Source organism: Rhinolophus hipposideros, assembly GCF_964194185.1.
Source record: "Rhinolophus hipposideros genome assembly, chromosome: 2".
Taxonomy (NCBI): Eukaryota; Metazoa; Chordata; class Mammalia; order Chiroptera; family Rhinolophidae; genus Rhinolophus; species Rhinolophus hipposideros.
Window position 1 is genome coordinate 94,755,552 of NC_138048.1, and position 12,202 is coordinate 94,767,753.

General features: G+C 37.2%; 1 protein-coding gene across 16 annotated transcripts in view; it reads left to right on the top strand.

Moving 5' to 3' along the window:
- JAM2 (junctional adhesion molecule 2) overlaps positions 1-9,955 on the top strand; it is a 52,116-nt gene extending 42,161 nt beyond the window's left edge. For 2 of the 16 annotated variants that reach the window (XM_081073268.1, XM_081073269.1), the window contains exons 7-9: positions 3,086-3,101; positions 5,860-5,899; positions 7,513-9,955. In XM_081073268.1, the coding sequence (XP_080929394.1) occupies positions 3,086-3,101; positions 5,860-5,899; positions 7,513-7,545 (89 nt within the window). In that variant the 3' untranslated portion in view covers positions 7,546-9,955. The other 14 variants (XM_081073267.1, XM_081073271.1, XM_081073274.1 and 11 more) reach the window with 13 other exon arrangements.
- Positions 9,956-12,202: the final 2,247 nt, after the last annotated feature.

Consider the following 12,202-nt stretch of genomic DNA (forward strand, 5'->3'; position numbering starts at 1 on the left):
TTTCTAAAAATAAATATTTCCCAAAATATACTGTGCTTTAAAAATATCTAAAATTACTATTGAGAAAAATAATAGCTAATATTCTCTCCACATTATTAAGTAAGATACTAATTAATACTTACTTTAAAAATTGAGACCCCCTTGAGGAACTGCTCTTTTAAAAAGCACTAACATACACTTTAATCAGTACATAGGAAGCATCTAAATGACGGAAGGGTGTGGCTCATGAAATCCTTGTAGAGAAGATTGAGAAATGTGATCCAAATTAAATATTTACATGGACTCACACATAGTGGGATCTCACACCCAGAGCATGCTAATCAATTGCATTGTATGAAGGGAGGTCATATATACATTTAATAGCCTGTTACATAGTTCTTTCCCTAACAAAGTTATGTTCATCATTTTATTAGTGACTTGAATGAGAGTATTTTTGATGCAGTTCCCAACTGCAGAACTATTAACCTTGGAAGATGAATAATCTAATTCTTGGGCAACAATCCGTATCTGAAAAAAAACTTCACAAGTTGGTAACATAGTGATTTCAAACTTGGGCCCAAAACATCCATTTGTATGAGTTTAGAGACTATTTAATAGCAACAGGCAAAATCTTGGGGTAATTTAATTCACTTAAAATTCAATGGAATGACAGTTTAATGACATATACATAGTGGCATATATGTACACTCACACACAAGGCCATATAAATTCAAGAAGGAAGATGTTTCTGACAGCTTTATAGAACAGTGCCATGGGGTTTCTTTGAGGCTGAATGAGTTTCCATGATTTGTGAAATTGACACAGATGATCATATAGAAGAATTTTAAATAAAATTTTTGGGGGTAGTAGTGGAATACTTGAACTCACTGAACTTCAAAGATCTCTTCCTATATGATATTCAATCCAATGAATAATTACATCTCCAAATGAATGCAAGAGAATACCATACGTTTTATTTCTGGACCATAGAACTTTTTAAAATTTAAGAGTCTTGCAAAACTTAGTTCTGTTAACATTTTCAATCAATTGTGACCCATGTTCTGGAAGTGAGTTAGTTGAACAGGCTTCAAAAGCATGAAACTCTCCATGTTTATTGTATAGCTGCAAATGGGATCTTTGTTGAATTTTTCCCATTTAATGGCTACATCTGTCCGTCTATTTGACATGAATTCATGCATAGTGTATTTTGCATTCTAGATGATCGCAATGTAAGTGGCATCATAACAGCTGTAGTAATTGTGGCCTTAGTTATTTCCATTTGTGGCTTTGGTGTGTGCTATGCTCAGAGGAAAGGCTACTTTTCAAGTAAGTGACTTTCACCTTTCGTTGTTAGACAATTTCCTGTGGATACAGAGTTTTCTTAGTGAGATACTGTTTCTCTTAAGAAGTTCTAACAAACTCTGGAGAATATTTTTCATTGCTTTTTCTGCAGTAGAAAATATCCAAGATGACATGCAGGTGAGTCATGGAGCAAACGGGGAGGAAAAGCAGAGCTTCCTCAGCCTAGTATTCCAGGAGACACCACAGAATATGCAAGAGGAACCCTGGAGTGGCATAGAGCAGTGATACTGAGATAGTCAATATAGATGGATATTTATCGTACATGTACATGTACTTAAGATCCTTTTAATTTAGGAATTGTATATCTCAAGTGGTAAACTGATTTCTAGTTTTATGACAAAAAATTTTATTGAAATAAATCTATGAAATGTTTTATCAGTATAGAACAGTTGAATATTGAATGTCAAATTTAGCACAACTGTATTTAAAAAAGAATTGTTCAATAAAAACTAGAATTGTTCAATAAAAACTAGATAACTATTATATTAGAGTTCTTTCTGAAGGTTTTTAGATCTTTAGATTCAGACCTCTTGTCACTCTAAATCCCCGTTTGGCAACAGGTTTGATGTAAATGAGTGAGATTAAAAAATAATGTTTTATTGTCTTAATGCATGTCTTTTCTCCCAGTATTTAAAATTATCTGAAAGTTCAAAAGCTGCAGAACTCCATCAACTCTATTGGGAATAATGTATGAAGTAGAATTTGTTAATGGGATAATAAATTTATGACATGAACAAGTTTTAGACCCACTGTTTTTACAGTGAACATTGATTTTGCAATTTAGGTTTAAAATTTTTTTATACCAAAATAAAACTTAAATTTAAAACGGGTTTCTAAAATACCTATAATTAGGTATTAAGTGTCATAAAATGTTTCCGTGAACATGGTTTCAAGGATATTCCCTATAATTAAGAAAATGGCTCTGTGAATTAATAATAGTTGTTCTTTCATATGGCACTCCAATCTAGTCCAGGGTAATTTTTATGAATGAAACCAGTTGAGACCCCCTGCTGGTCACAAGTGGAAGTACCAGACAGATAAGATGGCTCACTCAAAATTCTTATCATCTGTATCTTTATTTGCAAAGAATATCAGTATTTTTATTGAAGATGCGGTAAACAAGTTTTCCTTAAAATGCTGAGTTAAAGATCTGACTTGGGTATTAATAGTTCACTAGCTAAGAATGTTATTCCCATGTTTATCTGACAGAAAATCTATCCAAGAGAATCATTTTCTTGAACTTGCATTTTGAACAGGGGTTGGCAGAGTACAACCTGTCGACCAAATCCAGTCTGCCACCTGTTTTTTATGACGCATGAGTTAAGAATCATTTTTACAGATGAGCATTTGCAATCTATCTGGTAACAGGGAATACAAACTTTGAATCCCAATTAACAGAAATGTTATCCCGCAAATAATAATTCCATTCTAATTAGTAGACCGGTACTTTGATGATTGTTATATTTTGAATTTTATCAATAAAAATTTTGGAAGTTTGTTCTCTCTTATTACATAATAACCTACATAATATCCTCAATTTTATCTCTTGGCCCACAAAGCCTGAAATATTTGCCACATGGCCCTTTTCCGAAAGAAAATATGCCAACCCTTGATTTAGAAGGTACAAATGCCAACCAGTGAGAACCAAGATTGAGAAAGAAAATTAAGCTTAAATTCAGTTTTATATGAATCTGTCATACCATATGAACTCTTGTATTAATGATATATACTCATTCTTTTGTAGAAGAAGCCTCCTTCCAGTAAGTATGCTTTCTTAAAATGCATGCCTTTATCCCCCAGCAACTAATTTTCTGTTACTCATCTGTTTAAAGTCCAAAGTGGGAAGTTGAGTTATTTGTGAAGGCTTTTAATCTATGGAAGATGACTCAAATTCATCAAGAAGTACATCCCACCTCATGCCTGCCTACTTGTCAATGCTATTTAATTATCTGGAGGACAAATACAGCATTAATTTGACTTCATAGGCATTTCCATAGTACCACTTTAAAAAAAATATTTGCTGTAATTTGCTAAATTGAAAATTTTCAAATAAAATTTTACTTAACAGTCATTTTTCCATTTAATGAAACACCGATTCTGTGCCCAACACTGTCCTATGGACTGGCAATACAGCAGTGAACAAAACCAGTCAAAAACCCTTCTGCTTTATGGAGCTTACCTTCTAGTAGAGAAAGACGGGAAGGTAAACAAATGTATAAACTCCACAGTACATCAGATTGTGAGAAGTATCATGGAGAAAAAGAAAGCAGGTTAGAGAAGAGAGAATGCATGGGGGAGGAGTGGAGACTGCCCTTGTACCTGGGCTGTCTAGGATGCCTCACTAATGAGGTGATGTTTGAGAAGGAGCCGAGGGAGCAAGTCATGTAGATATCCATGAGAAGAGTGTGCAAGCCCAGGGGAGAGACCTCGAGGCCAGGCATGTCTGGAGTATTTGAGGAATATCAAAGGGACCAGTGTGACTGGAACAGAGTGACAACAATGAAAGAGAAGACAAGTGCACAGAACCAGCATGGGCCAGATTATACGGAGCCCCTTCTAGGCAGGTGTGAGGAGTTTGGCTTTGGTTCTGAGTAAGATGGGAAGTCATTGGAGGGCTTTGAGCCGAGGAGTAGCCTCAACTTACTTAATTCTAGAAGCTCACACTGGCTGCTCTGTTGAGAATAAACTATAAGGTGACAAAGGGTAGAGAAAGCAGGGTGACCAGTTAGGAGACTAGTCAATAATCTAAGATGAGAAAAACAGCAGCTGGTTCCAAAGCGGTGCTTTGGAGATGTTTAGAAATGATAGTATTCTGGATATGTTTTTAACAACTTGCTGATTGATTGAATGTGGGCTTTGACAGAAAAAGAGAGAAATCAAGGATGGCTCCAAAGCTGTGAGAAGGATGGAGTTACCTTTTCGTAGTGTACAAGATTTGAGGAGAAGCAGGTTTGAGAGTGGTGATGGGGGTAGGTGGGGGAGCTCTGGAGTGTTTTGGAATTTTCCTATCTGAGTTGCCCATTACACTTCCAAGTATGTAGAGATAATCAGTAAGCAACTGAATACATGAATCTGGAGTTCAGGGAAACATCCTAAGTAGAGTTAGAATTTAGCAGTCATTGATGAATAAGATCACCAAAGTCCCCAGGTTATGCACACTTGACTTGTGACTGTCGTTCTTGTATGTATGGAATTGGCACACGCAATTTTGAGTCTATGGGCATTCCCTTCTACTCTCAGCTGCCGTGGCTTCAGATACTTTCTCATCTCCCAAGTCCTTTGAAAACTTAGCTGCCACTGGTTTCCTGTTCCCAGACTTGCTGCTCAGTGCTGATCTGGGATCCTCCTAATAGCTCAGTACAAGCCTAGGATGAGGTCCAAGTTCTCAGGACTAGCAGTCACAAAGTGGGTGAGTTCAGAAGAGCAGAGGAGCCTGACAGTGTAGCCCCACCCCCTTCCTGATCCAGGCAACTGTGAGGATTTCCACCTTTATTAAGATGGAAAGTAAATGGAGGGTTTTGAGCACAGAAGAGGAATCCTCTCATCTATGGAAAAAGGCTGGCATAGCTGTGGTGAGGAAGGTTATTCTTCCCTTCCTTCAGTGTCTGCTATTAACCCAGGCAGCAATCCGGGAGGCAATATCTTTATTCCTACGCATGTCTCCCCTTTGTCAAATCCATGGCTCTCAAAATATGTCAGACAATGAACTGGATGTTATGTTAGTTTGTCAGGCTGCCATAACAAAGTGCCGTAGAGCAGGTGGCTTAAAAACAGAAGTTTGTTTTCTCACAGTTCTGGGGGCTAGAAGGGCAGGATCAAGCTGTCGGCAGAATTGGTGCCTTTTGAGGGCTCTGTCTGGGCCTCTGTCCTTGGCTGATAGGTGGTCTTCTTATCTTCATTTCTTCTTCCTTCTGTCCACGTTTATGTCTAAATTTCTTTTGGCTCGTTATAAGGACACCAGTCAAATTGGATTAGAACCCATCCTAATTTCCTCTTTTTAATTTAATCACCTCTTTAAAGACCCTATCTCCAAATACGGTCATATTCTGAGGTACTGGGTGTTGGGACTTCAACATTTGAATTTGGCGGGGCGGGGAGGACACAAGTCAGCCCATAACAGATGATCGGAACCTTAGTCACCACATAGAACCTGTTTTCCATGGAAAAAGTGAAATTTGAGATTATAATCTCAAGCTTTCGAAATGTTAAATGTTACTAAATTGATAAAAGTTCCTAAATCTGTTTTGCATATTCCACAAAAATCTTTAGTATACTAGCCCTAGGCTCCAATTAGATACACAGGACTTCACACACACTGATACTTTGCTGCATGGCTTTCTCTGTGAACATTGTCTATAAGAAATTCAGTTAGGATTGCTGGCTTTTTTTGTACCTGGCTGAGATAAATGTTTTCTGCTGAGAAAAATCTATGGAGGTAACGTTGACTAAAAGAGGATATGTATTTCAGAATTGGAAGTGCTAATGTAGTAAACATTGTCTTTTATATTCCACAAACAGGAAGAGTAGTTCTGCATCTAAAGACTCTACGAGTGAAAATGTGAGTATTTTTAAAGCATATTTATAGAACGGATGTGTTTAGGGCATAGGGCAAGGAAATGTAGTAATTGTGTGGAATTGATGGATTTTCACTTTTAATATACTTTGTACTAGTGTCTACTGCTGGTCTTTAGAAGCTAAATAAATGTTAGCTTCCATCCCCTGTCTGGGATGGCATGATGAAGAAAGGAGGCTTTACCATACCATTATTTCTTCTCATGGTGTTTTCTATCATTAGTCAGCCTCTTAGTATCGTTGGGTCTGGCATTATCAGCTCCAGCTTACAGACGAGAACATTAAGACACAAATTCTCAAAGGATTACAGTGGCCAAGCTGAGAGCCAGATACCTTGACTTTGCCAGCTTGACCAAGCAGATGGCTTCTGCAGATCTGTGGTTCCAGGACCTTCCTCTGGTTATTCAGAGCACTTAGAAATTTTCAAGATATGGAATAGCCTCTATTGCCGAAGGAGTATCTCAGAAATCCTTGAACAGATGCAGCCATTCTCTCTCTCAGATGGTTAAGGGAATATTTAGACCTTTGGATCCTGGTGTGCTTTTGCGTTCATAAACACGACAGTGAAGCAGTAAATACCATCATTGCTCAGGTTATGTACTCTTTGGATGAATATTCAACCTTGTAGATTATTTTTCTGGACTGTAGTGTGTGGAGATGATAAGTTGTGCCATGTTTTTAGAAGCCTAAGTCTTTCTCATGAAATGGAGCACTGGTTCTCTGAATTCCTTGGGCTTTATGGCTGGAATTCTTACAGATTTCCTTTTTTTACTAGAGTGGGGTGGGGGCACAGACATCAGTATTTTAAACACTTAAGTGATTCTGATGGACACTAATAGTGAAGACCCATGAACTGCTCCATAGCGTTTTCTGTTAACTCTCTTTTTAATTGTCTACTCCAGAATCTGTCACAGAAGTCACTTATTTTGTAGTTTACTATACTGAAAGCATATTATTCTTTAATCAGCAAGCAAGCAATATATTAACTCCATATTTGTTCCTACAATTTGTGGAAAATATTCCTTGAATGAAATAAAATAATCACATCCCATCAAACAGGAAGAGATACTTTGTGGCCGAGGTGGAAGAAAAAAAGCCTTTTACTTTTTGTCTGCCTCTCAGTTGCTCTCATCAGCTGAGAGCTAGTCTCCAATTCTAGTCTTGCCCTAGAACAGGGTTTTTCAACCTAGACACTATTGACATTTTCTTATATTTCTCATATAAGAAATGACTATCATTCTTATATAATGAATTCTTATCATTTCACGTAATTCTTCATTGTGGGGGGCTGTCCTGAGCAACAGAGAACGCTTACCAGCACCCCTGACCTCTACCCACTAGAGGCCAGTAGCATACTCCTGGCAGACAAAACTTCTGCTCTAATTCCCACTCCTATTTCCTTATTCTTTAGGCAAAGTTTCAAAGACTGTCGCTCCTAGTATAATTACTTAATTTCCCATAAAACAGATTTAATTAAATATATGTTGGTTTGTACTTGTAAGATTCTTATAGGGGACGTAGCTTTATACTCACAGGATTTATATTTCTTTAATTATGAATTAATACATATTTAAACTTGGTATTTCTTTCTTTTCCTAGGATTTCAAGCACACAAAATCCTTTGTAATTTAAAAGAATTCCACCTTTGAGATACACCAAAACTACAGTGGTTATACAAGTTATTAAAAAATTATAAAACTGCTTTGTCTTACATTTGCAAAGAGGTACATGTAGAGATAAAATTGGTATCTCATTATACTTTTTGTGACCACTCAATCACTTGAAGTTGTTAAACAAATAGTCTGTCAGCACCTAAAATACGGTCTGGCTTCTTGTGTCTGGGCTAAGTTAAAAGAAACAAAATACTCTGTAATATTCTGAGGTTTGTGAAATGTTAAATGTCCTAATTTCTAGAGAAAGTTACTGAGATATGTCATATATTGTGAATTAATCCACGTAGCATGCAAATATAAATTGCATGCAACCTCTGTGTGAAAGTCTGATTTAGAAGGTTCAGAAAATACTCTGACAGATGCAAAAGGAACCTCTGGTCTCTTTCATACCTAAATCCTCTTTTCTCCCCTAATATAATCCTTCTTCTGCTGCTCATTTATCACTGACATATCCACAGAAGGGATGTGGCGGGAGTGGGTCTTAAACCCAAGGATTTGCACTGTTTACCTTCATTTCTGAGAACCAAAAGCAACATGGAGAGAAATACCTAATGACCAGAGCTGACTCACCTGGTGTGTGCCATTGATTTCTTCATTAAACATAATTTTGAGAGTCCAACCCAAGTGTCTTATTTCACCCCCATAGCTGCCTGTTGCTATTTCCTTCCCCCAAGAACCATCTGAAGAGGATCAGTGACCTTGACATCAGAATTTGCCAGTGGAGCCTACCCACAGCACCCTGCAGAGACCTTCCCTTCAGCATGGAAACTTCACATCTCTGTATAGGCCAAGTCCCCTGCTCTTATTTATGGTCAGTGGACTCCCAATCCTGCTTATCACAAAGCCAGGGGCACAGAGGGAAGAAGCGGTTGTGTGACAGATAAAATGAGTTGAGTTCATGGTGGCTCCCTGCACTTGGTGACCCTCTTGCTACATAGAGGGTACAGGAGAAATAGTGCGTGAAATGGAAAATGGATCTAATCATCTGGTTTCTCAGCTGATTCCCAGGCTTCCAAGAAGCTCGTGTTATAAAGTGTCAATTCCAACGATCCATTTAATAATAAGAGCAGCCAGACCATGTTAAAGGCATTATTATTTATAACTTATTTTGATTATGCATATTAAACACAAAATACGGTGAGGACATTTCCAGTTCTGGGCAAATTGGATGCAAAGGTCACTCGCTACCTTCGACAACTTTAAACATTGTTAAGCTGCTTTTCAAGGAGTCCATTCTTTTTGCCCAACAGGCAAAGCAAATCCTCAGGATTCACTGGACAATCAAACGCACTAAGCACTCACCAAGTATCTTGCATGTGCCTGGACACTGGGTCACTGGGAAGACACCTGTTGTTAGACTGTCCCCTCATGCTTGTCTGTTGCATTCACTACTTCTCACCAATCCCCTTCAAACATTTTTTGTAAAGGGCCAGATAGTAGGTATTTTAAGCCACCCAGGCAGTATGGCCCATTATAAGTACTCAGCTTTACCACTGTAGCACAAAAGCAGCCATAGACAATAATAAAGAAATGGTCATGTTTGTGTTCCAATTAAACTTGATTTATAAAAACAGCAAATATACAGAATTTGGCCCACACACAGTTTCCCAACCCCTGGTGGTGAAACATGAAAAAATACCAATCTATAAGCTTTTGTAAGATATTAGGCTAAATGTTGCCCATGCTTTGATTTGCTTTGGTTTGAGGAATGCTTTCCTCTTGCATTGCCAAGTGCCAAGGGGATATGTGAGTCTCTAAGATACCTTTTCAGGCATACCTACTAGCACACAAGACGAACTTCAATTTAAATGACAAATCCATTTTGTGGGGAAAAAATATGTAGTGCCTTAGCTTTACTAATAGATGAAAGCTTCTTAGCCATACAGGCTAGAGGATTCACCATAGGCAGTGTTAACATCTAACACGTCATATCAAATAACAGTAAACATTATCTTAAAATACTGTATACAGCTAAATAAAAATTGCTGTGTGAAAAATGTTTTCTCCCACACAAAGGATACAGTACTGAGCACTCATTTTCCAATTATTAAAAGTATATCTGCCTGTGTCTGGGCTTGTGTTTCCAATCGCTTTTATTTGAGGGACTTGAATAGTAACAATTGGTAAAATCCCATTATAATTCTTAGAACATTTTATTTTCATACAGTGAAATTGTTGTATAAGGAATAAGGCTCTAGAATCTTTAATAGCAAGTTTTGTTTTAATTATTATTGTGGTTATAACTAGGTTTATTTTTAGTTGGGGGTTTAACCTAACTAAATCTGGAACAATTGGTTGTTTTTCAATACAGCTTTGTAAAAAACTTCATCTCACATATGGTTTTATTAAAGTTTACATTAATAAAAATAGCTGAACTTTGTTACACTTTTTAGCCCCATTTAACAGTGCAGGGGAAGAGTCATCCACCAATTGTTAATAAAACCCAGGAAACTACACCCTCTTACCATCTGTAGCTACAAGGCTAGTTCTTTAGCTGCCTGAGATTAGCATCTCATTTCTCAGTCTGGATGCCTGCCAACCTCTCAAATGAGTGTAAAAAAATAAAAGAAAAAAATTCTGAAAATAAAAAGCCACAACTATTTATTGAACACTTTATGTTACAGGTAGGGGTAGATGGAGGAGAGGGTGTATAAAATCTCATTCATCTCGACGATATTATAAAGTGGACAGTGTCGCAATTTTACAGCTGAAGAAACAAGACTAAGGGTTCAAATAGACTGATTGCCAAGTTCACAGAGCTAAATGAAGAATCAGGATCTACGTGCCCCAGGTCCATCTGATAACAGGGTATTTCCCACTAGATGTTTTATCTCTGCGCTCAACTTTCCTTCTAGTAAATTCTCATTCTCTGTTACCACACCTTTCCCTCATCCTCAGTAATCTCTGGCCCATCTACCCCTTCCTAGTCTGTCTTCTCTTTGTCCCCTACCTAGTCTAACAGCCATGGTGGGCCATCCGCTCTCCCCTCACCACATATGCCCAACTTGAATCTTTTTGTTTTTAATACTGAAGCTAACATGATGAATACATTTAAATTATATCACTACCACTACTACCCTCCCTATCTCTAAATCTCCCCATCTTTAACCTCTCATTTATTCATTGGCTCCATCATTCATTGACACATTTGATGATCGTCACAACTTTTTATCTCAGGCATTTGTTACTATCTCACTTTTCTGGGAACTTCCTCCCTAAAGTACCCTCTCTCTTAGTCACTATTTCAATCTCTTCTGTTCTAAAGGCTTCTTTGCCCTCTCATCTCTCCCTTCCCCCACCCCATGAATCAGTTACTGCCAGATTACCCTCTAAAACAATGTCAACTCCTTTCTCTTTTCTCTCTTCCCCTTGCTAAAAAACCTTTCACTTTTTTCTTTACATAGTCTATTACTGAAGTCTAAACTCTTTAGCCTGGAATTCAAGGCCTCCCAATCAGTATCTAATAAATGCTGAGTTATTTCTTTAAAAGCACTTGTCAAAGGGCAATTTAAAAAGTATTGATAAAATTTCTCCATCGATTTAGTTGGAATATTAATACTGTATTCTGGTTACTACAATCCAGTTCATTTATTATGCAGTTAGACAAATTATTGCTCCATGAATTAAGGCTAGACAGAAATTATTCTTCTTATCCACCTCCTTTAGGTATTAGGTGTTCACTTCCACATAGTTCTTAAAAAGATCTTAAAATATTTTCCAAATTTTCATGTTTGAAAATTTAATTTTCTTGTTCTGTAAGTGTTTGGGACAATTTTAGTAGTAACAACTGACCAGGAAATTGGACACTTTTAGTTGTAACAACCGACCAGGAAATTCAAGGTAAACTATAAACTCTTATTTGTTGATACTTTCTATTTAATCTTGTTTATTTTTAATACATGCCATTATTTTTATTTGACCAAATTAAAAAAATATATACTAAGACATACTAGAGTATAAAATATCTACTTTCTATTAAGAAAATGCTGTCAAAACAAGTGAATACTTGTGTCAACAACGGACCTATTTAACTTCTTTAAGACTGAGGGTAGACTGTTTTACACCTACATTTTATGATGTTTTCAGCATTGATGTGCTTTAAGTGCTTCTTAAAGATGGTGTAAAAACTGAGATTTTTCTATGATCTGCAGTTAGATTAGCATCAGTAAATCAAACAAGGATGTGGCGAGGATGTGGAAAAAAAGGGAACCCTCATGCACTGCTGGTGGGATTGTAAATGGGTTGTAAATGGGTGCAGCCACAATGGAAAAATAAAACATTTTTAAAGAAAACCTTTAAAGGCTCCCTAAGACCCGTCTTCATTGACATACGTCAGAGAGATTGTCAGATATAAAAAGGCACAGATGTTTTTCCTTTTTCTTTTAATATGTGAGAACTATCTACAGTTACTAAAATTTTGACGTGCCTGCTATGTCACTCATACAGCATGTATATGCTGGATCTTCCTTCACTTGGGCAAAATATAGCTTAATCTTTTAAAGGGAAGTTCCTTAGGAGAACCTTCCTCTCCACCAGCCTCTAGCTTTCCCTCCTCTGTACAGCACTGTAACAGACTGCGACCATAAACTGTAAGGGAAGAAAGAGCAAAGACCTGG